Source organism: Macaca thibetana, chromosome 19 (assembly GCF_024542745.1).
Source record: "Macaca thibetana thibetana isolate TM-01 chromosome 19, ASM2454274v1, whole genome shotgun sequence".
NCBI lineage: Eukaryota > Metazoa > Chordata > Mammalia > Primates > Cercopithecidae > Macaca > Macaca thibetana.
This window is the reverse complement of record NC_065596.1, coordinates 35,052,849-35,077,460: the sequence shown is the minus strand read 5'-3', so window position 1 is coordinate 35,077,460 and position 24,612 is coordinate 35,052,849. Positions and strand designations below refer to the sequence as shown.

At 49.0% G+C, this 24,612-nt stretch overlaps 1 protein-coding gene across 4 annotated transcripts; it reads right to left on the bottom strand.

Moving 5' to 3' along the window:
- Positions 1 to 7,333: 7,333 nt before the first annotated feature.
- Positions 7,334 to 21,108, bottom strand: LOC126943245 (leukocyte-associated immunoglobulin-like receptor 1). 4 transcript variants are annotated; one of them, XM_050771812.1, is made up of 10 exons: positions 20,869 to 21,108; positions 20,091 to 20,126; positions 15,300 to 15,593; positions 14,398 to 14,448; positions 10,976 to 11,014; positions 10,228 to 10,356; positions 10,092 to 10,134; positions 9,966 to 10,003; positions 9,693 to 9,745; positions 7,334 to 9,153 (listed from the first exon to the last, which is right to left on the bottom strand). In XM_050771812.1, the coding sequence occupies exons 1-10, from the start codon at positions 20,900 to 20,902 to the stop codon at positions 9,007 to 9,009; spliced, it is 864 nt and encodes a 287-aa protein (XP_050627769.1). In that variant the 5' UTR covers positions 20,903 to 21,108; the 3' UTR covers positions 7,334 to 9,006. The 4 variants fall into 4 exon arrangements, with proteins under 4 accessions (XP_050627769.1, XP_050627766.1, XP_050627767.1 ...); XM_050771809.1 differs by lacking the exons at positions 9,966 to 10,003; positions 10,092 to 10,134 and having other exon boundaries at positions 7,335 to 9,153; positions 20,869 to 21,105; XM_050771810.1 differs by lacking the exons at positions 7,334 to 9,153; positions 9,693 to 9,745; positions 9,966 to 10,003; positions 10,092 to 10,134; positions 10,228 to 10,356 and adding an exon at positions 10,379 to 10,598 and having other exon boundaries at positions 20,869 to 21,101.
- Positions 21,109 to 24,612: the final 3,504 nt, after the last annotated feature.

Genomic DNA, 24,612 nt, shown 5'->3' with positions numbered 1-24,612 from the left:
ATGACAAAATGGAATCATGTGGGTAGCTTTTCCTAAATCTCATAGTTTTCAGGGACAAAGCAATGATCATATCCCAGCCTTCCCGGGTCCAGAGCCTTCCCTCCTAGCTAAACGGAGAGGCAGAATATAATAATCCCTGATCATCCATCTTCCAAACATCCTTACAAAGCAGACAGCATTCTTAGTGCCATTTTATGGAAAAGCGAAGTGAGTCTCAGACAGGTAATGTGACTTTCCCAAGCACATAGAGATAGCAAGGGCAGATCCAGGTTTTGAAGGCAGTTTGGTGTGATTTCAAGCCTATGGTCTTTTGGCCATTATCCAATAGCTGGTATCTTGAAAGTCCGGGAAGAGATATTCTCAGCTAGATTGGAGAGAACCAACTCTTTCTGACACCCTGGGCTGTTCTAGTTGTCCTGATGATTGCGGGAACTTGCATTCTGAGCTTCCAAATTCTACTTGCTTGCAGAATCTGTGGAATGTAAGGGTTATTTTTTCCCAAAAACATCGCCTTAACAACTGACATCCTCTTTTTCCAATTTACCCTAATGCCTGAATATTACCCTGAAAAAAATGTTATTTTTTTTAGATTTTTCCAGGAAGACCCTATTTCAGAGTCCCAAGATGAGGACTCAGCATATGCAAATTATCAACTAAGAGACGAAAATGGAGAAAGCAGTGTTGCCTCCTGGACGCTGGCCATGGTGCTGAAACTACAGAAAGGCGCCAACATCCCAGTCAGCACTGTAAACAGCAACCGCAAGAACCACAGTCTTTGGACTGCATCCAGACAGGGGAAATAGGAAGGGTGTCTAGATACAGGGCCAGATATATTGGGAACATTCAGAACAGGAGTCAGAACTTAGCAGGAGGTGGAGAGGCTCAAGGTGTAAATGATGCTCATATGGACCATGGAATCTTGACATCTGGATGAGGCCATTTTTTTTCCTGCTGTACACCAGAGTGGGCAAGGAGGAAGCAGAAATGGAATATCCCTCTGGTCTTGCCTTGGTAATAGAAAATAGTGTCTTTCATGCACACGTATGTTTACTGCGGCACTATTCACAATAGCAAAGACTTGGAACCAACCCAAATGTCCATCAGGGACAGACTGGATTAAGAAAATGTGGCACATACACACCATGGAACACTATGCAGCCATAGAAAACGATGAGTTCACGTCCTTTATAGGGACATGGATGAAGCTGGAAGCCATCATTCTGAGCAAACTATCGCAAGGACAGAAAACCAAACACCGCATGTTCTCACTCATAGGTGGGAATTGAACGATGAGATCACTTGGACACAGGGTGGGGAACATCACACAGCGGGTCCTGTCATGGCGTGGGGGGAGGGGGGAGGGATAGCATTAGGAGATATACCTAATGTAAATGACGAGTTAATGGGTGCAGCACACCAACATGGCACATGTATACATATGTAACAAACCTGTACTTTGTGCACATGTGCCCTAGAACTTAAAGTATAATAATAAAAAATAAATAAATAAAATAGTGTCTTTTTTTTTTTTTTTTTTTTTTTTGAGACTGAGTCTGCTCTGTCACCCAGGCTGAAGTGCAGTGGCGCCATATCGGCTCACTGCAACCTCCACCTCCCGGGTTCAAGGGATTCTCCAGCCTCAGCCTCCTGAGTAGATGGGATTACAGGCGCACGCCACCATGCCCGGCTAATTTTTGTATTTTTAGTACAGACAGAGTTTCACCATGTTGGTCAGGCTGGTCTCAACCTCCTGACCTTGTGATCCTCCCACCCCGGCCTCCCAAAGTGCTGGGATTGCAGGCATGAACCACTGCACCTGTCCAAAAATAGTGTCTTATTTCAATGTAGTGTGTGTATAAATTATGAGCATGATAAGATTGTGCTCATATTGGGACTTTGCTACTTGTTCTACAAATACTATATCATTACTTTTTATTGTAATAAAGTACACAAACATAAAACTATCCATTAACTACGTAAAAGTGTACAAATCAGTGGAATTTCGTGCACTCATAATCTTCTTCAACCATCACCTCCATTTAGTTCCAAGTAATCTACATCACCTTAAAAGAAAAGGCCACACACTTTGGAGAAAACAGAGCCAATACTCTGTGTGTGTGTGTGTGTGTGTGTGTGTGTGTGTGTGTCGCTCTCTCACTGCAAGAAGATATTCTCAGCTAGACTGGAGAAAACCAACTCTTTCTGAAACCCTGCATTACTCTAGTGGTGGCTTTGCAGAGAGTGGTTTGTGCAGATGTCGGTCGGCAGAACGTTTTGGACTTCAGAGTTTACACACACCCAGTTAGGTCTTGGATGGTGGTGAATTCTCATCTGGGACCCTGATTAGCCCCTCTTGTCAATAGCTAGCACAAAAATAAGGAAGGGTGGTCTCCTAGCCCCCATCCATAACGAGTCTTCCCATCATCTCCCCCTTCTGTATAGTCAGGAAGTCTGTGCCTCCCTCCCAAGCCACTGAGGAACTGAGGGCTTTCTACATTTCCTTGTCTTTTTAGAGTTTCTCTTGTAGCTCTAAAGACCTTTACATTTCAGTGGATCCTCATGCTTCTCATATCTTCTGTCTCTCAGGGCACAGTCCTTCCAGGGGGTTAAAGGCATCCATCAGATTCCGAAATCTCCAGTCACCGCCAGCCTCATCTGAAATCCCAAGTCACCTGCTCACAGGATGGAGGAAGCTGAGGACTCCGCTCGGTCCTGGGGTTCCTGAGGCTGGCAGTGACCTTCCATGCAAAGAGCCATCCCCAAGAGGATAGGATGGACCAAGAATTAGGAACATGCAGAGAGGGACTTGAGACTTTTTAGGGTCACAGGTGAGAGTGACTGGCAGAGGCCATGGGTACAGGAGATCTCCCAACAGAGCTGGGGTCCTGGGCAAAGGCACTTCCTTCTGGTTCTTGGGGTCAGCAAGGTGTGGTCTGATGGAGATGGAGGGCAGGTTCACACTGTTGGCTGTGGTGTCCTCCTGGGACCAGGTGGGCTAAGCCCCTCCAAGGGCACAGACCTGTGGGTTTCCCCAAACCTCACTCTCAAGCCCAGGGGAGACCCAGTCCCAGCAGTCACATCGCTTCAAGAAGAAGAAAATGAAGCTCTTGGGTCAGTGATCCCTCCATGAATCAAGGCCCATGAGCTTTGTGATTCCTGGTCTAAACCCTCCTCCCCAACACCTGCCCAGGCTCTCCGTTCTCCCTTCACATAGACACTGTCCTTGACCATGCTCGACTCAGGTTCCTCTGAGCTCCCTTTTTCAATGAGCCCTGACTTCTGGGCTTCCATGTTTATCTCTGCTTTGCCCAATTTTAGTAAGAATTGCAACTGTTTTCCAATTCTTACTTAAGAAAGAATCCTGCAGAGTCAGTTTAACTCTAGATATCTGATCACCCTTAATCAGATGGTTCACAGGTAAGAACCCTTATTCTCCATCAGCGTCAGCTGATGTCTGGCCGCCTTGGTCTGCCTTCAGCAAGAATCCTGCTGGGTCGGTTTAGCCAGAGTCTTCTTAACCCCTGAGGACTTCTCGTAGCAATTTTCCACTTACGGACCCCGCTCACCCTGCTCCAAGGTTACAAATTCCCACTTTTCCTGTTCTACTCAGAGTTGAGCCCCGTCTCTTTCCCACACTGTGCGATTCCATCACCATGGTCCCTGGACCTACAGCCATAGTCCTGAATAAAGTCCTCCTTACTGTGCCTCAACAAGTGACACTGGGTTTTTTTTTTTTCTTCAACACCCTGCCCAGCTGGTCCAACAGTCTGAGAAAGGGAAGTCCGGGCCCCTGGCCTCTGCTCTGGACAGAAGCTGAGAAGTGGTCTGCAGATCAGGGTGCTGTGATTACCACTCTGGGCATCTCTTATGCGCTCAGGGTATCTCAGTTCCATGGTGGGAACTACTGTCCTCAGAAAAAGCTGTTTTCTTTCTGTGTGAAAGTAACCACCCGAATCCCCCAAGGAAACAGGAAGAAAAGGTTGGCAACAAAATACCTATTAAAATTCTCCACATTTTGGCTGGGCACAGTGGCTCACGCCTGTAATCCCAGCACTTTGGGAGGCTGAGGTGGGGCAGATCACTTGAGGTCAGGAGTTTGATACCAGCCTGGCCAGCATGGCGAAACCCCGTCTCTACTAAAAATACAAAAATTAGCCGGGCGTGGTGGCACATGCCTGTAATCCCAGCTACTCTCCTCAGGAGACTGAGGCAGGAGAATTACTTAAACCTGGGAGGTGGAGGTTGCAATGAGCCGAGATCACGTCACTGCACTCCAGCCTGGGTGACAGAGCAAGATGCCATCTCAAAAATAAATAAATAAATAAATAAAATTTAAAAAAAAATTCTCCACACGCAAAGAAACTGAAACACAGCCCATACATAGCACCACTGACTCCCTATCAAATGTGAAACATTTTTAAGTGATGTTTCTCCACATGGGAAAGGCTGGTGGGGAGAGAAAGGGACAGGGCATACTATCACACAAACCAAGCATTTTTCAGGAGGGTGTGCACTGTGGGATGTGCTACAAACTATGAGGGCTCATTGCGGACGTACAACTGAGGGAGGGATGCTTCTGGTGAATTTTTAAGAGAACAAGCAGTTTATAAAAAAGCCTGCAAAATATTGATCCTGTTGGGGGGGGGGGGAAATGCCTATTATATATGCATGATAAAACAGAGAAAAATAAAAATAGTCAACATTTACCTGGCATTTTCGATGGAACAGACTCTGGTTTATTTCACTGAAGCATCATCAAAGATCCAATGAATTATATTTCTTTCCTTGGGTAGTTAATACCTGAGGAGTTAAATAGCACGGCATGCCAGTGAGGATTCCATCCTTGTATGTGTCTGTGTGGGTTCGTGTGTGTTTGTGCAACAGCTCATGGTGCACTCGGTTCAACGGAAGAAATACGTCTTCTATGGGGCTGGGCGCTGTGGCTCAATGCCTGTAATCCCAGCACTTTGGGAGGCCGAGGCGGGCGGATCACAAGGTCAAGAGATCGAGACCATCCTGGCTAACACAGTGAAACCCTGTCTCTACTAAAAATCCAGAAAAGTAGCCGGGCATGGTGCTGGGCGCCTGGAATCCCAGCTACTCGGGAGGCTGAGGCAGGAGAATGGTGTGAACCCAGGAGCAGAGCTTGCAGTGAGCAGAGATTGCACCACTGCACTCCAGCCTGGGTGACAGAGCGAGACTCCCTCTCAAAAATAAAAAAATAAAATAAAATAAAAAGAAACATACCTTCTATCATTGATGTCACTCCTTCTCATAAGTTGCCCCTGGTGAACACATACACACACACACACACACAGAGTCCCTGGAGTTTACAGTCAGCCCTTCACAATCATTTTTCACTTTCTTTAGTATGATTTCATCTTCCCAGTGTCCGTCTCTCCTGAGCTCCTTCCCAGGGTAGTGTCCAATATGGAGGAAGCAGGGGTCAAAGGTGATGCTTGGGACAGTGGTTCTGTGCCCTCCTGCTGGCCTTTGGGCTTTGGGTCTGAGCTGAGTGGGGTCTGTGGGGTTTGCTTACTAGATTGTGGGGCTACCCCACTGATGTCTGTACCTGATGGCCAGGGGTCCTTCCTTCCTCTCTCTGCTCCCTCAAGGCCTGGGGACCCTTCTTGTTGACTCAATGTCCACTTAGTCCCAAGGATTCAGGGACATCTGTGACTATCTGCTGCTGCCCCATCTGGCCCAAGGGAGGCCTCTTCTCCCCTCCATGTTGGGCCCCACTGCAGCCCCCTGATGTTCACCCCCAGGATGCTCCTCAGGGGAACTGGGGTGGGGTCATGATCACAGGGTGGGCCTTCCCTCTCTGCCTGGCCGCACTGCACCACCAGGTGGGTTAAACGTGGCTCCTCCTCCAGGTGGGCTTGGGGACCGTGGAGCAGGAGGGACATCCCCTCCACACAGGAGTGTCCCCGGACCCATCGCCCTGAGTCCCAACCCCTGCATTGCGCAGGTTGGAGGATCCAGAAGAAAAGGTGAGTTGCTGCCTCTGCTCTTCTCTCCTCTCCCTGGACCCCTCCTCTTTCCACCAATCCCCACACAAGAACAGTTGGGTGCTTTTGTGTAATTTCCCCTAAACCATGGCTGCCCTGCTTTTCACTGCGGCCTCACTGACTGGAATTTCTGCACTTCCTTACACCGGAACAGGTACTGGGGTCTGCTCAGCCCTCCTGTGCTCTGCAGCGGGTAGAAGAATTCACACATCCTCTCTCTGCTAAGGTCAGGCTGGCCAACCTTTGCTGAAGGCCTCATTTACCCCCCTGTTCACCTCAGGGTCCAAGCCAAACAAACAAGACGTGATGGGAGAAAACACTGCACTAAGAGTTGAAAAACAACCAGAGAGAAGAAAGACAGAGATACATAGATGCAGAGACACGCACACCAGAGAGAGAGAGAGAAAGAGACAGAGAGAGAGAGAGAGAGCAAGGAGAATGTGTCCCACGTGAAGAACAGAGAAAATCAGTCATCATGTAACAAGAAAGCAAAAATAAAGAGCACAGGTCTAGGAAACAGATCCTGGAAGGAAATTAAACTTGAGTACAAATAGAAAATTAAAACTCAGTACAAATTAAAATTTGAGAGTATGGCAGGGCAGAAACCTCCCAGCGCGGTGAGCTACAGCCTGTCCTGGGGTTCAGGAACCCCATACGCTGGGCAGCCCCCGCCCCTGAGACCTGGCTGACCTTGGAGAGATTGCTCCAGTCTCAGTCCATAGTTTCTCCAAGAAAAAGGGGGAAAATAAGGCTTGCTGAGGACATTGTATACAAGGACTTAATGTGTCAATATTTGTATAGAACTAAATTAGCAATTGCCCCATAGAAAAAGCTGGCTGAGCTTTTGTTGAAGTTCTAAAAATTATATCTATCGGCCAGGCACGGTGGTTCACGCCTGTAATCCCAGCACTTCGGGAGGCCAATGCGGGCGGATCACCTGAGGTCAGGAGTTCCAGACCAGCCTGGCCAAGATGATGAAACCCCGTCTCTACTAAAAATACAAAAATTAGCTGGGCGTGGTGGCAGGCGCCTGTAATCCCAGCTACTCGGCAGGCTGAGGCAGGAGAATTGCTTGAACCCTGGAGGCGGAGGTTGCAGTGAGCCGAGATCGCACCACTGCCCTCCAGCCTGGGCGACAGAGCGAGACTCCATCTCAAAAAAAAAAATTATATATATGTATTATGTATTATATGTAAATATATAATATAATTATTTATTTATATTTGTTTATTAAATATACATTTACTTTATATATAACGTGTATTTTATGTATGTATTATATATGTATAATTTTTTAACTATCCTTCTTGTAAAGACCTACAAGTGCCTTTTCTGTTTTTGTTTTGGTTCCGGTTTTCCGGGATTTTTGGATATTCCTCCTTCTCTTTGATAGATCATAACAGTCTGTTTTAGAGGGTAGAATGTGATGTTCTGATATTTTCTTACCTGTGCAGTCCTTTCCAGGCAGGACCGCACCAGGAGCCGTGCCCGTTTGAGTCTCCACTTCAGGCTTGGCACTGTTTTATTTTGTTTTCTTTTGTTTTGTTACATTTTGTTTTGTTTTTAAAGATAAACACAAATTAACTCAGAGATTCTCTCACCCTCTGGTGACTCACAGGGTAATTTCCTGTTTTAATCTGAGTTGAGAGACCACATGAGACCACACAAGTGGGGCGGAGACATGGATATGCCTCATCCAGCAGTGGACTCAGGGCTCTCTTGGGACACGTGAGTGTGTGGGTATGCTGTGTGCACGTGTGAGTGTATACATGCTTGTGTGTGTGTGTGAAGCTTTGGGTAGGTGAGGTCAGCTCTCTGTCTGCACTCACCCACACGTCCCTCAGACACCTCCCTCATTCATCCCTGAAACACAGGCTCCATCTGAAAACACTGACACCAACTCTGAGTCCTGTGATGAGCAAGTTCAGGAGGTCTTGCGTACGGCATGGGTGGTGACAACTGTGCTCATTAATTTGATTATGGCGATCATTGTGCAATGTATACGTATATCAAATTATCCCATGGTACACCCGGAATATATGCAATCTTGGTCCACTCAATTTTAAAATGAAAACGCTGACACCTCCTTTGTAAGTCCTGTTTCCCTCACTCAGCTTTGAACAACTGTGAAAGCAGAGACTCGGCCCAAGTGACCTGTGCACCCGGGACCAGGCACCAGGCTGCCAGGTGTGATGTCTTCAGAATTATTTACTGATGCACAGAGTAAAGTATGACCCAGAGAACCGGGCTTAGCTCTCAGCTGTAAATGTATAGCACTGTCTCAAGATTAGCTCTTCACTTCTAGGAAGGTCTTTGGGGTCAGAAGAGCAGATCATTCCAACAAAGTCTCTGGGGTCATTGGAGATTCACAGGAGACACCTAGGACCAGCTGGGGGACTGCATCACTGCTCATCAGATCTGCTGGGTGTTTGTAGCTGGGTCTCTGGAGACAACCTGTGGCTGGGTTTCTGAAAATAGCCAGGTGACTATAGTTGGGTCTCTGAAAACAGTCAGTTGAATAAAGCTGGGTCTCTAGAAACAGCCAGACAACTGCAGCTGGGTCTCTAGAAACAGTCACAACTGTAGCTGTGTCTCTAGAAACAGCCAGACAACTAAAACGGAGTCTCTAGAAACAGCCAGACAACTGTAGCTGGAGCTCTAGAGACAGCCAGACAATTGTAGATGGGTCTCTGGAAACAGCCAGCTGATTAGAGCTTCGTTTCTAGAAGTAGTCAGGTGTATGTATCTGAGTCTCTGGAATCAATGGCAACACAGTCTATCCAAGGAGCTGGTCAATTGTAGAAGGAACCACCTGGTTAAGGAAACTTCTGGAAGCTGGTTAGAAAACTCGTCTCCAGCTCATGTCTCCTGGACAGCTGCCTGACTCGCTTTCCAGATGATGATGAGTCCAAGAGGAAGCCTTCCAAATGGCCGCTTCAGGCTTTTCCTAGAGTGACTTTATATCCTCAGGTGCAGAGGTCAGGTGGGCCTGGGGTCAGTGTCTGGCAATGGCTGCATACGTGCTGGACTCAGCCATGGGCTCTGTGGACCGTGGGGACACAACCTGGGCTGTCCTCCGTGTGAGGGCCCAGTGGTCCAGCTGCGCATACGTCACCTCCTGGGGGTCCCCTGCAGCCGGGGCCTGGGAGAGAGAGACCCAGGGTGAGGGAGTGCCTGGTGGAGGGTGAGGTGAGGGGCTGTGGGACTGGAGGGCTGTGGCGGCCATCTCCATGGGCCCTGAGGACCCTCTCCTGAAATTGCATCCGTGTGAAGAGCCCTCCCAAAGGGTATTAGGGTTGGTCTATGTGACAATGAACAAGGCAGAAGGGAAGACTCCTGACTTCCAAGCTGAGGCAAAAGACATCGCGCTTCCGCCCCTCCCCGCCACCCATCCTTGGATCCCTCCCTCTGGGGGAATCCGCAGTGTGGAGAGGCCCCTGTGAGAGGAACAGAGGTTTCCTGTCCACAGCCGTGGGAGTGAGCGTCTTGGACGTGGATCCTCCAGCCCACAAGAGCCTTCAGATGCACACAGCCCTGGGCGACCTCTCGACAGCAACCTTAGGACAGGCGGTGAGCTGGAACCGCCCAGCTGAGCCACTCCTGAATTCCTGACCCAAGGAGCTGAGATTTTTTTTAAGCTGCTAAAAGTGAGGTACTTGAATAACTAGTAGGAAGGCTCACCGAGGTGTCCGTCTCTCTGTCCTTCTCAGGAAGTCCACTGACTGTGGCCTTGTCTGGGGGAGAAAATACATGGCCAGTTTTCTGGGAAGGATGTCACAAGGCAAATCTGCCTGAGACCCCCTAGCTTCAGTTGACATCCTGCACCCAATCTATAATACGACCTTCTAGAATGTTCCCAAAGATTCTTCCCTCCACTCCCCCCACATTGCATCTGGATTGGCACCAAGTCCCCACTTCCCCATCCCAGGCCTGTCCCTCCTCCTCCCCCTTCACCTTCTGTCCTCTCTAGAACATCAACAGCCAGGTCGGGCCTGAGAGGAAAAGTAAAAGTGAACCTCAGGGGCAGCCTGGCGGCAGAGGACTGGGTGGAGGCCCAGGAGTCATTCCCAGGGGCCTCACCTCTGCTGTGGCTTCTGCTCCTTGCCCTTGCTTCTGGGGGGCCCTGAGGACAGTTGGGGTATGAATTAAGGAGACCTTCTTCCTAGCCTCTCCTGACAGCTTCCCCAGGTCACTCCACCCTGACCCTGAGACCTACCCTGCTTTATCTGATTCTGGTGATGGAGGAAAAAGAGGACCAGAAGGAGGAGACAAAAGAGGAAGACCACTGAGACCCCGGTGAGAATATAAAGATGCTCAGCACTCAGGCCTTGGGAAGCAGGTGCATCTAAGAAAGACAGAAACAGGTTTTCAGCAGTGTGCATTTATTGAGCCCTTACTGTATATCACACACATGATGTGTGCTTGTCATAGACTTACTAATATATAAAATCTCTCAGGTAAATAGTAGTCCTGCAGCAGGGTGTGGTGGCTCACGCCTGTAATCCGAGCACTTTGGGAGGCCGAGGCCGAAGGACCACGAGGTCAGGAGATTGAGACCATCCTGGCTGACATGGTGAAGCCCCACGTCTACTAAAAACATAAAAATTAGCCAGGTGTGGTGGCGCATGCCTGTAATCCCAGCTACTCGGGAGACTGAGGCAGGAGAATTGCTTGAACCCGGGAGGTGGAGGAGGCAGTAAGCTGAGATCACGCCACTACACTCTAACCTGGGCGACAGGGCGAGAGTCTGTCTCAAAAATAATAATAATAATAATAATCCTGCAGCACAGAGATCGTTAACCCCTTCCTCCACCTTCCTGGGGTCCTGAGTGCTGGGGTCCTCTGCACAGGGACACAGCTGGCCATTAGCAGAGCAGGAATCTGATCAACCCCAAAGCCTGACCTCTTTCTCCTTCCCCAAGAGGTACACACTAGGCTCACCCTCCATGGCCCCCATCACTCACGATCATTGTGACTGTTGTCCAACGGCCTCTGCGTGGGTCCTGTGAGGGAGGAATCAGAAGGAAGAGGAGTTAGAGTCCTGAGCTGGACAGAGAAGGCTCTGAGTCCTCCCACATCCACTGTGGGGATCTCTCTTCACTCCCCACGACCCTGACAGCTCCTTCTAGACCAGCACTGACCAGTAGAGTCTTCTGTGATGATGGAAACTTTCTACATCTACTGTCCAGTATGAGAGTCACACGTAGCTATTGATATTTAAATTTATCCAAAGTTCAATGGCATGACAAGCCGGCTGCACTGTCTGCATCTGGAGGGCTCAGTGTGACCCACATGCCTGACGCCATCCCTACTGGATGGTGCAGATACAGCGCGTTTCCTGGGCGTGAAGCTGTGGTAGACATCGCTGCTGTCGCCCTCTGCGGATCTAGGAAGAGACCAACTACCCGCAAGAAGAGGAAGGGAGACCTTCCCTCCCTGACCTCCTTCTGGGTTCCCACCAGAGTGCAAGAATCCCTCTGTCTGATTTTATCTGCCCTCGCGGCAGCCCCCTGATGGGGATGTAACCCGCCCTCCTGTGGGAAGAATCCAAACCCAGATGTGCTCCTGTTTCCTGAAGCCCTGCAGCTAGCGGGCGAGTGTGTGCGGCGCCGCCCAGGCTCCCTGCGCAGCGCATTCTGGGCCGGCCCGTCATCTCCTCGAACATTCACCCTCCTCTGCACAGTGCACGCCACTACCCAATACACAGGTGACCAAATGGGGTCCTGCGGGGCTCCCCCAAACCCAGGGTCCGAGCCCACGTGTCCCTCTTCCAGGAACAGTGGTCCCTCCCCTCCCCTGCTGCCGAGGCAGCATCTTCAATATCCTTCCAGAAAGGCAGACATTCTATTTTGGAGTGTCCTTTCCTCTTGCCTCGTCCACGGCCCAAAGTCCAGGACACCACCCGTAATTCTACACCATGACTTCCTGGGTTTGGTCTTCATAACATGTGCCACAATTTAAAATGTGCAATATTACAATTTTTATATTATTTATAATTATATGTATCATGTGCTATGCAAACATATAAAATATAACAAATATATATTTTAATTATGCAATCTTGGCATATACATTATAATTTAATGTATATAATGTTAATTGTATGTGATTTATAATTACTTATAATATATGTTACATATATTCACTATAATATATAATGTATAATGTTTATTACATATAAATATATAATTAAATAAAAAATGTTTCTATTATAATTATAAACCATAGAAATAGATTATATATTTATGTTTGTACCTATGTTTATTAATTATAACACCCGGCCAGGCGCGATGGCTCAAGCCTGTAATCCCAGCACTTTGGGAGGCCGAGACGGGCAGATCACGAGGTCAGGAGATCGAGACCACCCTGGCTAACACGGTGAAACACCGTCTCTACTAAAAAATACAAAAAAACTAGCCGGGCGAGGTGGCGGGCGCCTGTAGTCCCAGCTACTCGGAGGCTGAGGTAGGAGAATGGCGTGAACCCAGGAGGCGGAGCTTGCAGTGAGCCGAGATCGCACCACTGCACTCCAGCCTGGGTGACAGAGCAAGACTCCATCTCAAAAAAAAAAAAAAAAAAATTATAACACCCGCAAGTTATTACACTATGTATTGTAAATATAATATCTTTCATATAATATAGTATACATTATAGTGATATGTGGTGATACTTTAACATATTTTATTATATAATTATGTTCCTTATATGTGTAATATATGATGTGAACATATTTAATGTAATTGAAATGATAGCTCTGAAATTCTCCATTGCAAATCATATCTTTTTATTTGTATATGCATGTATGGGAATCTGTGCATTTCTAATGCTCATTCTAATTATTTCTCCCCATTGAAGTTCACAAGACTGGAGGCCATTTCTCCTCATTCACGATGCGTCAAATCCGGAGCCTTCAGTGCCTGTCACAGTCCCTGTGGGGACAAAATACTTCCTCAGTATTAATAGCAGCACCCCTCCTTTGGGGTTTTCTAATCAGCACTGATGTCAGCGCCGTGTCTACCTGAACTCAAGTCTCCCCTAAACGATTCTACCAGGACAGTTATTTTACTGCCTATGTTTCACATGAGGAATTTGGGACACAGGAGGTTTGGGTGAGTCACCATCAGGCATGGAGCCGGGGGGGTGGCAGAACCACCAGGATTTGAACCATGAACCCAGCAATCTGGCTGCAGGAGGGTCTGTCCTCGTAACCTTTATATGTCACTGCATGAAAGGTGGGAGAGGAGAGAGGGAAGGAGAGGGAGAGAGAGAGAGAGAAAGAGAGGGTAGATATTCCCGCAGACAGAAGGCTAATAAAAACCAGACACTGGACTTGAACCAGGTCAGCTGGACTCAGGAGCACATCCGGTCCCACTCAGGCAGCCCAGGAGCCTCTGAGGGGGTCCGGATGGAGCACAGCATGGCTCCTCCCACCTCCCTATGTGGCTTCAGCCCCTGGTCCCGCCTGCCTGAGCTCACAGCCCGAGCCTCACAGGCCGTCACTGGGTGACCAAGGACGACCACTCTGGTGATGAGAACACAGGTGGGGAAGGGTCCGCGGATGGCTTATGACCCCGTGTCCTCCCCTGGGAGGTTCTGGTCACAGATCACAGGAGGAGATGGACAACTTGAGACCCAGGGACTTGGGGCAGCTTCACTTCAATCACACAGAGTCCAGGGCCAGAGCCAGGGGCAGCTTCTCTCCCATCACAGAGTCCAGGGCAGAGCCAGATGGAAGGGAAGCCTCATGGCTTCATCCTGGTCACTGTTCACAGGCTACGTCTCCTCCCTGTGGCACCCTCCTTTTAAGGGACCTTACTCCACTGTTCAGGCTTCCCCCGGAGATCAGAGAGCCAATAGGAGCATCACCGTCCCTCTTCAGGTGTCCCAGGTTGGAGGTGAGTTCTAAGTCCCTCCATCAGGTGCAGAGCAGGGTGAATGGTGAGGCCACGCCCACAAGGGGGCAGCGTGGAGCTCGGGAGACGCCGAAAGTCTGGGGTGGGGCTGCCCGGGTGGGTGGCCCCTGCCCCTGCCCCTGCCCCTGCCCCTTCATAGCCTTGTGCCTTTAAGCAAGAAACTTTAGTTTATGTTTTGCATATTAGAGAGGAGGAGGAGTTAGACAACCAGACTAGTACCTCCCCCGGAGAGTGGTGCTTGCACTAAGTGTTTTCCACAGTTCCTGGCATGGAACGAGTTTACAATCACGGTACCATTGTTGCTATGGTCTCTAGGAGCATTAGCCACCTCCCAGAGCCGGGCGGGTGTCAGTCCCTTCCCGTGGCCTCCCTAGACCTTGACTCCAAGCCCAGGGCCGAGGGCTGGACTCGGAGCTGCATCCCCAGCACAGATCCCACTGTTATCCCTTCCGGCTGAGGACCCTGCTACTGACCAGCTGAGGAGTCGGGCTCTGTGACGGGGGAGTCCGTGTCTCCAGAGGTTTCTGTAAACAGAGGCAGGAGAAGGATGTAGAACCCGTCCCAACCAACCTGCCCTCCTCCACCCTGAGCCCCCATCCAAAGGCCGCATGGCCATCAGGCAATCCCAGACAATGTCCCGAGACTCCTGAGAAAACAGGGCAGGGGACAGGAGGCTGGGGAGAGCCCCGCTGCTTGCCCCATTCTCCCTGGGGCTGGTCACTCCCTCTGCTCCTCCCACCACAAGCTCTGCTTGACCTCAGGGGACCTTTGAGGTCCTGGGGGGACATGAAGGTGGGTTGGAGCCTCTCCAGTGGACTTTGACTCCAGGACATCTCAGGTTGAGCACACACAGGGGTGCGTGTGGTCACATACCAAAGGTTTTCCCAAAGCACTGTCCAGCCCTGACCAGGGGCCATCCCTGGGCCCTGTGCTCTGCCCAATGGGAGATGAACCACACCAGGAGAAGCACATTGCCTGGGGCAGGTTCTGGCTCAGTGGAAAGGAATAACAAGTGAGACCATCCATCCTGTGTGAAAAGACACTCATCCCCTTGTAGGGGGGTCGCCCCCTAATCTCTGGGAACCCACTCCCCACCCAGCCAAGCAGAGCCAGCTCTGAGCCCACCGGATGCTGGGGCTGAGTGTCCAGGCCATCCGTGGTGTCCGGAGGAGACCAGGGCTCCAGGGACCTAAGCAGGTGCGAGGGCAGAGGGGAGGTGTGTGCAGAGGGAGAGGGGGAGAGGAGGGCTTGGGGGTCAGGAGGAGGGCAAGGGTGGCCACAGAGAGAGGGCAGCAGCTGGGACAGGGTCCAGGGACCTGGGGATAAGCTCGAAGGCCGAGCTGAGACTGGGGCAGGGCCCAGGTGACGTCCTCACCTTTCACCACCAGGTCCAGGTAGTCGCTGTGCTCAGACCATCGGGGGGTCTTATAATAGATGCAGCGATAAAGCCCAGCATTGGCTTCACTTACTGAGTCGATGCGGAATCTGGCCTCGGACTCAAATGGACCAAGTCGAAACACATTGTAATTATCTTTATACTCAAATCTATCCTCCCTCTCCAGGCGGAATGCGTAAACGCCAACCGGGCCCCGGCACTGGAGGGTCACAGGCCTCCCCAGGGGGATCACGGTGCCTGGCTCAGCCGAGATGGAGGGTCTGGGCAGGGGCCCTAGGAGGGAAGCAGAGAAGGACCTCAGCGTCCACCATAGGAAGTCACCATGCCACACATGTCATTTTAGCGTCACATGTCAGGGATTTTAGCAATTTTGTAGAGTTGTGCAGCCACGACCACAGCCCAACCTTAGAACATCGCCAGGCCTCCTGCACCTTCTACGTGCGCGGGAATCCTCATCGGTGCAGAGTTATTTTCCCAGTTGACAATAAGGACCCCGAGACTTGCTCACAACTTGGGCCTTGCTCAGGGTCACGTGGGAAGTGTCGGAGCAGCCTGGGGCCCCTCATGTCTGCCGAGAGCCCAGGGCCACTTTCCAGAGGGACAGAGGGCGGGAGGGGCACAGGACGGGGATGACAGGGTCATTCGTGAAGGACAAGGGACAGGGGAGCGAGGGCTCTGGAGATGGCTCGTGCTGGGGCCTGAAGGGCACTGGCCGGTCCCCGGGTGGGACTGAGTGTGGGACGGGGGTTGCCAGGCTCCTGTGAGGGTCCGATGGGGTGAGGGTGAAGCCCCCAGCCCTGACCCAGCCCTGATCTGCTCACAGCAGATGCCCAGCCCGTGACAGGTCCCCATTGCTAATGCAGGTCTCTGTGGAGACACCACCTCTGGGTTTTCCTCTAGTTTCTACTTTCTCCTCAGCCGAATTTGCATTTCCTTGTTATTAAAGCTCTTGAAAAACCCTGTTTATCTCAACTGGGCTTGGGGTGGAGGAGGAAGGGCGGGTTTGATGCCCTGAAACAGGAAGGTTGTGTCAAAATTAGCAAAATCCCTGAGCAGGGCAGAGAGCTGGCAGGGCTTCAATTCGCTCATCCCGTCTTCATTCATTCTCTGTTATTGACAGATTAAAACTGCATATATTGCAGGTGTACAACATGATGTGTTGGTACAGATACACACTGTGGACTCGCTGAATCAAGCTAATTCATATAACCTTACTTTGCATAGTTAATTTTTGTGGTAAGAACATTTAAAATCTGCCTCTTAGCGATCTGAAAGCATACAATACATTGTGATTAACTCTAGTCCTTATGTTGCACAATCTTGAACTTACTCTCTCTGTCTAGACGAAATTTTCTATCCTTTGACCAGCATCTCCTCAAACCCACCCATTTGTTCATTTTTCTTTCTTTTAACCGTATCTCAGTTACTTATCAATCCGTTTAAAGACATTTTTCATGAGCTGCTAATTCCACAAATGTGAGAAACACACACAGGGTGTCTGCCCTTTGGAGGTGGACGTCTTGAAGGGAGGACAGATACTGATGGGAGAATTGTCCAAATCTGCAGCTGGGAACTGCGGTTAAGTTTCCTGTGGGTAAGCGCAGGAATCTAGGGGACAGGTGGGCGGTGGAGCTGACCTCCTCGCAAAGTCAGGGGAAGCACTCTCTGAGCTGAACGCTGAGGGAGGGGTAGAAACTACCTGAACTGAGCAGACAGGTGACAGCAGGGCACTCACAGTGGGAAAATCAGCCAGTGAGTGTTCCTCAAAGGATACAACGTTTCAGTTAGAGAAGAGAAATAAATTCGAGAGGCATCATGTACAGCTCGGTGACTACAGTTAATAACAACGTATTACATTATTGGACATTGTTAATCAAGGTGATTCTAAGCGTTCTCACCACAGAAAATGATTAGCACAGGAGGAATGCCTACGTTCCCCAGCTCGATGTAGCCATTCCACGCTGTGTGCAGAGGCCACAACATTACACTGGACATGACAAATACATGCAATTTGCATTGGTCAATTTTAAACTGAATTAATTAATTTTTAAAAATCAGACCAGGCGCCGGGTGTCTCACGCCTGTAATCCCAGTACGTTGGGAGGCCAAGACGGGCGGATCACCTGAGATCAGGAGTTCGAGACCAGCCTGATCAACATGGTGAATCCCCGTCTCCACTAAAAATGCAAAAACATTAGCCAGGCATGGTGGCAAGTGCCTGTAGTCCCAGCTACCTGGGAGGCTGAGGCAGGGAGAACTGCTTCAACCAGGGAGGCAGAGGTTGCAGTGAGCCAAGACCAAACCATTGCACTCCAGCCTGGGTAACAAGAATGAAACACCATCTCAAAAAAAAAAAAAAAAAAAAAATCAGCATGTGAGATGGCCTGATGTTGAACAGAATATGGAGTGTTCAAGAAAGTGAAAGAACCTGGAGGAATGTAGAGATGGGTGAGCCCAAAGTCACAGGGACAGGATGTGGCTGGGAAAATGGGCATGTCCAGACCAAAGAGAAGTACACAGGTCTGATTCTATCTGAAGATAAACAGGGGAAGGGCTCTGAGAAAAAAAAAAAATTCATCTTACAATGAGATATTAAATGAAAAATTTTGAATACAATTTAAAAACTGTGGAAAGTACAATGGTCATGTCTGTGCTTTCGCAAATCACAACGTCCCTGGGGTCAGGAAGGCAGCAGGCAGCAGTGGCATGGACAGGCTGAGGCCGGCCTCGGGGAGCCACGGAGGAGAGAGGGGCCGTCACCAGGGGGAGACATAGGAAAAGTCAGTAAAGAGAGAGGGAAAGATGAGAAAAATTGAGAGTGAAATCACCAGGACTGGGTGACATGATGCATCTAGGAGGATGGAGAAGAGATGGAATGTTCAGAGTCTGCCCTTTGTGACTGTCACGTTCCCCGCCAAGAAGCTGCCGAGTGAAGTGTGGGCTGGTCTGGGGAAAACTGCCGGGCTCAGCCTTGGTGGTGTTGGGTTTGAATTCTCGTTGTAGAAATTGGTGTGTGGAGGTGACACCTGCACTCCCAGGGTGACCGCAGAGCTACTCACAGCCTCCAAGACCTGGAAATAACCTGAGTGTCCACTGCCAAATGAATGGATGAGGAAAATGTGGTGTGTCTATGCAATGGAATATTATTCAGCCCTAAAAAAGGAAGGACGTTGTATCATTTGCAACAACATGGATGAACCGGAGGACATTATGCTAAGTGAAATAAGCTGGGCACAGGAAAACAAATACCACATGTGGAATCTAAAAAAGTTCATCTCGGCCAGGCGTGGTGGCTCATACCTGTAATCCCAGCACTTTGTGAGGCCGAGGTGGGTGGATCACCTGAGGTCAGGAGTTCGAGACCAGGCTGGCCAAATGGTGAAACCCCGTCTCTACTAAAAACACAAAAATTAGCCAGGCGTGGTGGCAGGCACCTGTAATCCCAGCTACTCGGGAGGCTGGTTCAGAGGCAGGAGAACTGCTTGAACTCAAGAGGTGGAGATTGCAGTGAGCCGAGATTGTGCCACTACACTCCAGCCTGGGTGACAGAGTAAGACTCCATCCCAAAACAAACAAAAAAGGTCATTTCACAGAGGTAGAGATTAGAATGATGATATTAGAGGCTGCAGATGGGGGGCTTGGGAAAGACACAGATCAAATGGTACAAAGTTTCAGTTAAACAGGAGGAGTAAGTTTTTGAGATCTATTGCACAGCAGGCGGACTATAGTTAATAATAACTTATGATATATTTCAAAATTGCTAAAAGTAGATTTTAAATGTTCTCGTCACTATAAGTATGTAATGTGATTGTTATGTTATTTAGCCTTATTTAATCTTTCCACAATGTTTACATACATTGTAACATCACATGGTAACCCACAAACATATACAATTATTTGTCGATTAAAAATAAGATTTTTGGCCGGGCGCGGTGGCTCAAGCCTGTAATCCCAGCACTTTGGGAGGCCGAGACGGGCGGATCACGAGGTCAGGAGATCGAGACCATCCTGGCTAACATGGTGAAACCCCGTCTCTACTAAAAATACAAAAAACTAGCCGGGCGAAGTGGCGAGCGCCTGTAGTCCCAGCTACTCGGGAGGCTGAGGCAGGAGAATGGTGTAAACCTGGGAGGCGGAGCTTGCAGTGAGCTGAGATCCGGCCACTGCACTCCAGCCCAGGCGACAGAGCGAGACTCCGTCTCAAAAAAAAAAAAAAAAAAAAAAAAAATAAGATTTTTGGCTGGGTGCAGTGGCTCACGCCTGTAATCCCAACACTGTGGGAGGCTGAGGTGGGCAGATCATAAGGTCAGGAGTTCGAGACCAGCCTGGCCAATATGGTGAAACCCCGTCTCTTCTAAAAATACCAAAAAAAAAAAAAAAAAATTAGCTGGGGGTGGTGGCATGCACCTGTAATCCTAGCTACTCAGGAGGCTGAGGCAGAAGAATCGCTTGAAACTGGGAGGCGGAGGTTGCAGTGAGCCAAGATTGTGCCACTAGTCTGGGTGATGGAGCGAGACTCCATCTCAAAAAAAAATAAATAAATAAAATAAAATATAAGATTTTTGAAAATAAGAAAAGCAAAATATGACAGGTAGAGAATGAAGGAGCGAAAGGGGTGAGGGTTATGCATTTTACATCTGGAATAGTTTGCAATCTAGGGTATACTTAAAGGGGTCCCTCCGGCCCTCTAAGCATCAACATCACTCCCACCCAGAACTGCCCTTGGGGTGCCAGAGGGGACGGGGAAGACGGGACGAAGGTGTGACTCACCCTCCTGCGCGTGGATCGTCTGGGCCAGGCAGAGCACTGCAAGAGAAGCCCCAGTGAGAAAAATGCCACCACCCAGTCTCCTTACGGGGCTGCTATCGAAAGGGGGCTGGATGGAGCTGGGGGGCGTTCAGCATTTCATCAGGACCAAACCAACCCTCCTCGACATCGCTATCTCGGTGCAATCCTTGCTGCAAAATGGTTTCAAGATCAATCCCAAAGTCTCCTCTTCCAAAAAGGCTCCCGCTCCCCCAGCCCTCCTTTTTGGTGGTGGTGTTGGAGACGGAGTTTTCTTCTTGTCACCCAGGCTGGAGTGCGGTGGCGTGATCTCGGCTCACTGCAACCTCCGCCTCCCGGGTTCAAGCAATTCTCCTGCCTCAGCCTCCCGAGTAGCTGGGATTACAGGCGCCCGCCACCACGCCCGGCTGATTTTTGTATTAGTAGAGATGGGGTTTCACCACGTTGGCCAGGCTGGTCTCAAACTCCTGACCTCATGATCCGCCCGCCTCAGCCTCCTAAAGTGCTAGGATTACAGACGTGAGTACCGCGCCTGCCCCCCAAGCCCTTCTTAAAGCTGACCTCATCCCCATACCCGGGTCCCTGTTTTTAGGACAAGGTCTTCTCTGGTCAGACTTAGGCCCCGGGGAGAGCAGCAGGGCAGTCTTGGGGGAGGAGGACACTTTCCTTCCCAGAATCTTCTGCACTGGAGTCAGGCTTGAGCAGGGAACTTTCCAGACCTCCCGACCCCCTTTCCAGCCTCCCCGCTGCCTCCAGGACTCACCTAGGCCCAGGAGGGCAGTGGGGTAGCGATACATGGCCCTGGTCCCAGCAGTCTGGCCTGGCCTGGGACGCACCAGTGCAAGGACACAAGCCGACAGGATGTGCTGTCCAGGGGCCTCCTGCCTGTGGGGTTTCCACAGCAACTGCCTCACACAAAAGGAAGAGCTTTCCGTTCTGTTCTTTCCGCCCTTCCCACTAGTGAAATGAGAGGGAAGGCCTTGGCCTCTGAAAAACGCTGCTTACCCGCATGATCAGATGACTCTAAACTAGTTACCTGATGTGTCAGCCTCTTTCTAAATCTACGGGACAAGGCAGAATAAAGGTCGGGCAACCAACTGACTTGGACGTCATCCCAGCTCCACACGTTAACGACCACCGCTCCTGGGCAGGACGTTACAAAACTAGAAGTTGACATTTCCTCGTAGTTAAAACGAGAGTCATAGAAATCCTTCCCCAAGTTTTTAATATTGTGATCTCTGCTAAAATCCCAGCAAGGTATGTAACGCGTTAAGAAAAATCCTACAGTGAGCTGGGCGCGGTGGCTCACGCCTGTAATCCCAGAACTTTGGGAGGTTGAAACACTGTACACTCACTATAGAGAACAGTGGGGAGGTTCCTCAAAAAAACAAACATAGAGCTACCATATGGTAGCTAAGTCCACTTCTGGGTGTATATTTAAAAGAAACAGACCAAGCACCGTGGTTCACGCCTGTAATCCTGGCACTTTGGGAAGCTGAAAAATTGTGCACTCACTCTAGAGAACAGTGAGGAGGTTCCTCAAAAACCTAAAAATAGGCCGGGCGTGGTGGCTCACACCTGTAATCCCAGCACTTTGGGAAGCCGAGGAGGGCGGATCACAAGGTCAGGAGATCGAGACCATCCTGGCTAACATGGTGAAACCCCATCTCTACTAAAAATACAAAAAACTAGCCGGGCGTGGTGGCGGGCGCCTGTAGTCCCAGCTACTCGGGAGGCTGAGGCAGGAGAATGACGTGAACCCGGGAGGCAGAGGTTGCAGTGAGCTGAGATCACGCCACTGCACTCCAGCCTGGGCCACAGAGCGAGACTCTGTCTCAAAAAAAAAAAAAAAAAAAACTAAAAATAGAGCTACTATATGGTCCAGTAATCAATCCCACTTCTGGGTCTACATTTCAAAGAAACAAATTCAGTATGCGAAGAGCCATCTGAACTCCCCCGACCACTGCGGCACTATTCACAATAGCTAAGACGTGAAGATCATCTAAATGTCCATTGACAGATGAATGGACGTGGAAAATGTGGTACACGCACACAGGGGAATACTACTGAGCCTTAATAAGGAAGACAATTCTGCCATGGGTGACAACACAGACGAACTCTGAGGACATCACGCCAAGCGATGCAGATGCAGAGACCAAGTACTTCATGATGCCACTTACAGGGGTCTGCAGAGTCACCAGAGTCACATCACAGCAGTCAATGGTGGTTACGGGGGCTGGGAGGAGGGGAAAATGGGGAGTTATTAACAAACAGGACCTAGAGGTCTGCTGTCCGACATATGACCTATGGTCGACAATAATGTCTTGTTCACTTGAAATTTGTTAAGAGGACAGAGCTCATATTAAATATTCAAACAACGATATACAATAATAAATATTATATATAAATAATTATAATGATTACATATAATCACAATATAATTAATATATTATTATTTAAAATTGTTTATCATTTTATATATAGTCATTACATATATAATTGTTTATATATAATAATATAGCAAATTATAATAGTTTTATATGTAATTGTCAATATATAAACTATTATAATTATTAATATATATATATACAAGTTCATACATAATTGTTAATATATATAAACTATTATAATTATATATATACAATTAACAATTTGTGTGTGTGTGTGTGTGTGTGTGTGTGTGAGATGGAGTCTTGCTCTGTTGCCCAGACTGGAGTGCAGTGATGTGATCTTAGCTCACTGCAACCTCCGCCTCCCAGGCTCAAGCAATTCTCTTGCCTCAGTCTCCCGAGTAGCTGGGATTACAGGCATCTGCCACCACGCCTGGCTAATTTTTGTATTTTAGTAGAAATGGGATTTCACCATGTTAGCCAGGCTGGTCTCCAACTCCAGACCTCATGTGATCCACCCATCTCAGCCTCCCAAAGTGCTGGAATTACAGGCATGAGCCACTGCGCCTGGCCCCTTTAACAATTTTAATTGTTATTATATATATTATGTATAATACACACACACACAAACACACACTCACTCTCTCTCCCTCTACTAAGATGAATTCTCTTCCCCTCATCCCACAGTGTCATTTGGCTCCAGGTGGGGGTGGTGGGGGTGAGGTGGTCCAACAGCACATGCAAAATCCCAAAGGGGTTGAATGGTAAGGAGATGGTGCTTAGAACCTGGCATTAAGGTGTGGGGCCAGATGGGCACCCAGCTGGGTGCTGGAACGAGGAGCAGGACCAGGACAAGCAGTGCATTTCGGCATCATGGAGCTAGGGGGACTGCAGCCCACCCTATCATGGATTCTCATCTCTGCTGCTTCTGAGGACACTGGGGAGCTTGTCTCCAGGTGTAACTGTCGCAGACATTGATGAGGGTCTGCACCGCAGCCATTACTCACTTCTTCCTTAACAACCAAAACCAGTTCTGTTTGAGTGGCTATGCTCCAAGCCCAGGGAGCAAGTGGGAGGGAAATGGAGTTTAGATTAAGGCGATTTTAGCAATCCCATTTTCAGGGTTTGATTCAGAGCAGGGCATATGACCAGATATGACCAATAATACTTAAGGCAGAATAGAACAATGTTCCTGGAAATCATATTTATCTCTTAATAACAGAGGGTTTCAAAAAAAAAAAAAAAAAAAAAAAAAAGAAAGTTTTTTGCATCAGAATAGTCCAAACATTTCAAAAACATTGAAACATTCCATCATAATCACTACATTGCAGACTAGTCCTCCTCCCGAGACGCGGTGACTGTAATGATCTCAAGCTGGGATCTCATGGACAGACAGGGGAACTCAAGCTAAACCCTGGTCCTCCCAGAGCTCTGCATGATGCAGTCCCGGGTATGTTCTTTCAATCTAATCCAATGTTCTGTGAATATGTTAGACTGAGCCCATAAGACAGCAATCCATCTAAAAAATAACAATAAACCAACTAAAACTGCTTAATATAATATATTAAAAATTATTTTTAGGCCAGGCACAGTGGCTCACACCTGTAATCCCAGCACTTTGGGAGGCCGAGGCAGCCGGATCACAAGGTCAGGAGATCAAGACCATCCTGGCTAACACGGTAAAACCCCGTCCCTACTAAAAATGCAAAAAAAAAAAAAAAAAAAAAAAATTAGCCAGGCGTGGTAGCGGGCGCCTATTGTCCCAGCTACTCAGGAGGCTGAGGCGGGAGAATGGTGTGAACCCGGGAGGCGGAGCTTGCAGTGAGCCGAGATGGTGCCACTGCACTCCAGCCTGGGCGACAGAGCGAGACTCCGTCTCAAAAAAAACAAACAAACAACAAAAAAAAACCTTTTTTTAATGCCTCAAGATATAAAAACTAAGTGAAGGCTGTGCAGTCAAAAATTAAAGAAAGACGGAATCCCCAGACTCCAGCTGAATACTGAACCTGGTGCTCACCTTGATGATAAGGAATTAACTGAGCTTTATTTTCATGGTTTTGTAAATCATGGGGAGAAGCACAGACTGCAGGGGTGCACATTCCAAAAGCTTCCAGCTC